Source organism: Limulus polyphemus, unplaced genomic scaffold, assembly GCF_000517525.1.
Source record: "Limulus polyphemus unplaced genomic scaffold, Limulus_polyphemus-2.1.2 Scaffold7912, whole genome shotgun sequence".
Lineage (NCBI taxonomy): Eukaryota > Metazoa > Arthropoda > Merostomata > Xiphosura > Limulidae > Limulus > Limulus polyphemus.
Window position 1 is genome coordinate 1,460 of NW_013673522.1, and position 5,912 is coordinate 7,371.

At 33.8% G+C, this 5,912-nt stretch overlaps 1 protein-coding gene across 1 annotated transcript in view; it reads left to right on the forward strand.

The window, feature by feature from the left end:
* Positions 1-619: 619 nt before the first annotated feature.
* The window catches only part of LOC106474965 (spectrin alpha chain, non-erythrocytic 1-like), a 22,207-nt gene continuing 16,914 nt past the window's right edge, over positions 620-5,912 (forward strand). Inside the window, exons 1-5 of the mRNA XM_013935664.2 lie at positions 620-783; positions 2,061-2,223; positions 3,500-3,769; positions 4,312-4,625; positions 5,068-5,296. Coding sequence (XP_013791118.1) covers positions 620-783; positions 2,061-2,223; positions 3,500-3,769; positions 4,312-4,625; positions 5,068-5,296 — 1,140 coding nt within the window. The remainder of the gene's footprint in view (positions 784-2,060; positions 2,224-3,499; positions 3,770-4,311; positions 4,626-5,067; positions 5,297-5,912) is intronic.

Genomic DNA, 5,912 nt, shown 5'->3' on the forward strand with positions numbered 1-5,912 from the left:
TCAGCTAAATACATTATTAAAGTGGTGAAATGCACATTTTCTGTAAGTTGGGGTGATAGGGGTGGGGAAGAGAGAAAGATTTGTTACCAGTGAGCATAACAGTTATTCCTTGTAATAAAATTCATGCAGGGAGCAACAGGAACCAAGAAGTACTTTGTACACGATTCAACTCTATACACTCCCAGTTATTGTCATTACAGTAGCTCATAGTACTAGAAAATTCATAGGCAAATGTGATATGTGTGTGTATATGTTTGTGTATATATATATATATATATGTATCATACACAAACACTAGTTTTGAAGTAGTTAGGGGAGAACATGCTTACTTTTAGAGCTGCGAATAAAAGAACTAATATTTCATGGGTATTGCCCTCCGGTGGCACAGCAGTATGTCTGTGGACTTAAAACACTAGAAACTGGGTTTTGATACCCGTGGTGGGCAGAGCACAGATAGCCCATTGTGTAGCTTTGTGCTTAACTTCAAACAAACAAACAGTTCTTGGGTATCATATCTACGATAGATGTATATTACACACACCGGTAATACTTGGGTTTATTCTTAGCTGCAGATGAGGTTGATCACATGATGTGTCAGATTACCCTTGCAGCATTATAAATGACTGGAACTAGCACATTTGCAGTCACCCTCAGAAGTATGAGGAAAAGCAAGGATATTGCAGTGTTTAAAAGAAGCATGATAGTGGGTACTGGTCTAGCAGGTGCTACAGTTTCATTGGTCAGCTGCTCCAAGACCAACATCTTGGAGATTCGAGTTTATCAGTAATGGCAAAAGGTGAATAAAATGTCTGTTGCAAAGAGGGACTGTGATTGCAAATACATATTGACAGAAAGAGGAGAAAGACAAGATGGTAAAGTCCAATCATCACCAAAAATAAACCAAGTTACAGACATTCATTGAAGGTTAATCCACATCCTTCTCAAGTCATACTTTGGAAAGAATGTTGTAATGAGTGCACTATGGTAGTAGGAGACCATTACATGAATCACTGATCTCACTTACCAGTAAGAAAAAAAAAGTGCTTTAAGTGACATAAGGGAGTTTGTGCAGTGGACAAATGAAAACTGGTGAAAAATAATGACATCATATGGACCAAGCTTTACCCTTTTTGTTTGCACAGATGGAAGAAGACAGATTTAGAGAACGCCACTCTTGCCCTCTCTTGTGTGGTCCCAACTATCCAGGCCTCTGATGCCGGATTCATGGTTTCGGACATATTTTCCTAGCATACCCTGGGCCTATTAATCCATTTAGAAGGCAGAACGAAAGCCACAGATTACCTTAGCATCATTTCTGATCAAGTGCATCCAGCAGTACCTTGTGTGTACCTTAATGGAGATGGCTACTTCTGAGGTATCAATACTCCCTTCCACTGTACCCAAACTGTACGTGCATGCCTTGAAGAATATGACTGAGACTTCAGGTATCTCCCATGGCCACCATAATCCCCAGATCCTAATCCAAATGACCATCTGTAGGATAAATTTGAAAGACATAATTGCCATCATGATCCTATGCCTATATTACTCCATGTATCGTGTAGAGTATTAATGATTGGACGGAGAAAATTCCATCAGAAAACCTTGCAGCACTGTGTAGATCTAGTGCTATGTTTTGTCAAGGCTATTATTCAGGCAGAAGGTGGCCAAACCCATTATTAGGTATAGTTCCTAATGAAGTAGTCAGCTACTGTGTATATATATCATATTGATATATAATTTTTTATAACTCAAAATATATCCATGTTTGCTTTATGTTCCTTGAAATTTAAAGCATTTTCAGTTGAAGATATAGTGTTAGTTTTCTTCTGTTTTCTGCAAAACAGGAAATTTTGATATAATTACAATCGGAATTAAAAAAAATAATAAGGCATGGTGTGTTCTAATGAAAACATTTGAAAAGAACATTGTGGCTGTTTAAAGTTTTTATACCACTTTTTACAACTTCTGTATGAACCTCCTGACCACATATTCTGTATGCAGAATATAATTCTCCTAAGTACCCATATTGTATTTAAAATTCATATTTTTACCTACAGATGGCACCATCTTAAAGAAGCTCTTATTGATAAGAGGTCAAAACTTGGTGAATCCCAGTCTCTACAACAGTTCAGTAGAGATGCTGATGAGATTGAGAACTGGATTGCAGAAAAGATACAGATAGCCAAAGATGAGTCGTATAGAGATCCTGCTAACATTCAAGTGAGTAACAAAAATAAAGGATCCAAATTTAATTAACTTTTGTAGATAGTAGGGTGAAGTGTGTAAGTAATTAATGGGTGTTGCAGTCTGGAAATATAATAATAAAAAGTAGTTGATGGTTTGGAAAAGTTTTCACTTTTATTAGTAAAAATAAAAACACTATTTTATTAGTTTATTGAAGAAACAACTTGCAGGTGAAAATTTTAACTTTAATGTGAATAATAGATCTAATATTTAAAACTTCTAATCTAAACTTGTTTAAATCCAATTTAATACTAGTCTCAATAAAAATGACTCTCGTAATAAATTTGGTCCTCCAGTGGCGCAGCAGTACGTATGCTAAAACTGGGTTTCGATACCTGTGGTTGGAACAGCACAGGTGGATAGCCCATCGTGTTGCTTTGTGCTTAACAACAAACAAACAAACATAATAAGTTTGTACACTCAATAAAAACAATTTTTCTCTATAAATATACAATATACCTTGTTTACATACAATGAATTAATGTAAATTATATTCTTTTAGTTTTTCTTTAACTGTCTATGGGGTGAATAACTTTTAAATATCCAAAGTCTTAGTTCAGATGCTTCATTTTGTTAAATTAAAGAAAATTAGTTTGTGATTTCAACAACCATGTTTGCTTGTTTATAACATGATAATTTTTTAAATTACTTTTTTGGAATACATGTTACGTGATTGTCATCCATGTGTATTAAACTGTAGAGTAATAATGTCATAGGTGGTAAGTAGCGAGTCATTTTGAATAGATTAAAGAACCTTTTCCTCTGTATTATGGCTGCGGACTTACAACGCTAAAATCTGGGTTTCGATACCCGTGGTGGGCAGAGCACAGATAGTTCATTGTATAGCTTTGTGCTTTAATTACAAATAAACAAACAATCCTCTGTATTAGTTTGATTGAAGTCTCTGAAGTAAAACAGAAGAAAGGTATCGTTGATCTATCTGTAATTAATCATATGGATATTAAAAAAAATTTTGATTAAAATATCATTATAATTCTTATAATTGTGTTAACAAGTTGATCATATTAAGTTACAGCTAACAGATGAGGAGTTCAATATTAAGTGTAAAGGTTTTTTATCTCAAGTGTGTTATCAATCTAGAATTTTAAACTTAATTTCAGTAACAGTTTTTTATTGTTTAGTTAATTGTGTTATGTTTATTTTTTTAGGAACCAGATTTTGGGCTCCATGGATAAATGTGTTTCTTAAAGGTTTTGTATTTTGATTAAGAATTTTGTAATTGTTGAAATAGAGCAAACACCAGAAACATCAAGCCTTTGAAGCTGAAATTGCTGCTAATGCTGATAGAGTCCAGGCTGTTTTGGGTCTTGGTCAAAACTTGATCGACAAGCACCAGTGTGCTGGCTCAGAAGAAGCAGTGAAGGCTAGACTTGTGTCCCTTGCTGACCAGTGGGAGCACTTGACCCAGAAATCATCAGAGAAAAACTTGAAGTTAAAAGAAGTGAACAAAGAAAGATCATTTAATGCTGCCGTAAAAGATCTAGACTTTTGGTTAGGCGAGGTCCGTTTCAACGTTTCTACTTTTTTCACTTCACTTCTCTTTGTTTGCACTTTATTGATACTTAATATTCATATAACGAAACACCTGCAAAAATGTTATACTTAGCATACATACTAAGCATAAAAAAAAATACTATAACTTTCTTTTGGATTGTTAAAGTTGTATTTTCATTGCTGTTCAAAAGTTTGTAATTATTTTGCAGAGTAAGAAAGAATTTGCATTTAAAACTTGAAATTTTGACATTATCTCTCCTTATCCTTTTCTTTCCATTATATAGTCCTATTATCAGTCATTAGATTTGCAACTTCTCATAGATAGAGGGCAGTAAAGGGGAATGTACTTTAACACAATGTTATACTTTGTAAAACCACTCCTGTGCATAGGAAGAGGCATTTTAAAATTTTCAAATAAATATTTCAAGTGTTGTAAAAGTTGCTTCATTTATGAACAAAAATCACTGCCATTATATATTTTTTTCTTTATTGTTAAGTAAGTTTATTCTCGTTATTATATAAACCTTATTGAGGTATTAACTATTCTAGGTGGACTCTCTTCTGGAAACAGATGATTCTGGAAAAGACTTAGCTTCAGTACAGAACCTGATCAAGAAACATCAACTGGTAGAAGCTGACATCACTGTCCATGAGGACCGTATCAAGGACATGAACAACTTGGCTGACGGTCTGGTAGAGTCAGGACAGTTTGATTCTGCTTCTGTGCAAGAGAGGCGTACTTCCATTAATGAAAGATACGAACGCGTCAAAACTCTTGCTGCTTATCGTAGGTCTCGACTTGATGAGGCTTACACTCTTCATCAGTTCTTCAGGGACATTGCTGATGAAGAATCTTGGATTAAGTGGGTTTTTTATTACTTTCATACGATAAAATGTATGTAAATGCGTATATGTATAAACACAAAGTGTAAACAGGTCTTTAAAATGATTTGTCTTTTACAATAAATAAATAGAACAAAAATTAAAAAGTTAATTATTAATACCATTCAGTATTAGATTAACTTTGATGTATGCATGTGCCAGTTGTATATACTATAAACAAGCCATATTAGGCAAATGTAGAATGAATTATAAACTGGTTAGACAAAATAATTGTAAATTTTTAATAATATGTGAAACCATACTTCATCAATTTTTCATGCAAAAATATCGTACATAATTAAGAGTTATTATTTATGTATCAATATATATATATATATGTACACTGTCATTTAAATCTTTCTTCAAAATTCAGTATGTCTGTTTGTAGTATTGGTATGAAAACATTAACTTTACTATTAACAGAGAGAAAAAGCTCCTTGTTGGCTCAGATGATTATGGTCGTGACTTGACTGGAGTCCAAAATCTTCGGAAGAAACACAAGAGGTTTGAGGCTGAGTTAGCTTCTCACGAACCAGCAATCCAGGATGTCCAGGAAGCAGGTCAAAAACTAATGGCCGAATCAAACATTGGTGTGCCTGAAATTGAACAGAGACTTAAAGCATTAGCTCAAGCCTGGCAGGAACTTAAGGAGGTTAGAAAGGCTGATAAGTCTGAAACGCACCAAGTTTTGACTAACACGGTATCTACTTATCTGACTAGCATGGTATGTACAATACTTATCTAACTGACTAACACAATATCTACTTATCTGACTAGCATGGTATATACAGACTTATCTAACTGACTAACACGATATCTACTTATCTGACTAGCATGGTATGTACGATACTTATTTAACTGACTAACTTGGTATGTACCATACTTATCTAACTGACTAACTTGGTATCAACCATACTTATCTAACTAACTAACTTGGTATCTACCATACTTATCTAACTAACTAACTTGGTATGTACCATACTTATCTAACTAACTAACTTGGTATGTACCATACTTATCTAACTAACTAACTTGGTATCTACCATACTTATCTAACTAACTAACTTGGTATCTACCATACTTATCTAACTAACTAACTTGGTATCAAACATACTTATCTAACTAACTAACTTGGTATCAAACATACTTATCTAACTAACTAACTTGGTATCAACCATACTTATCTAACTAACTAACTTGGTATCAACCATACTTATCTAACTAACTAACTTGGTATCAACCATACTTATCTAACTAACTAACTTGGT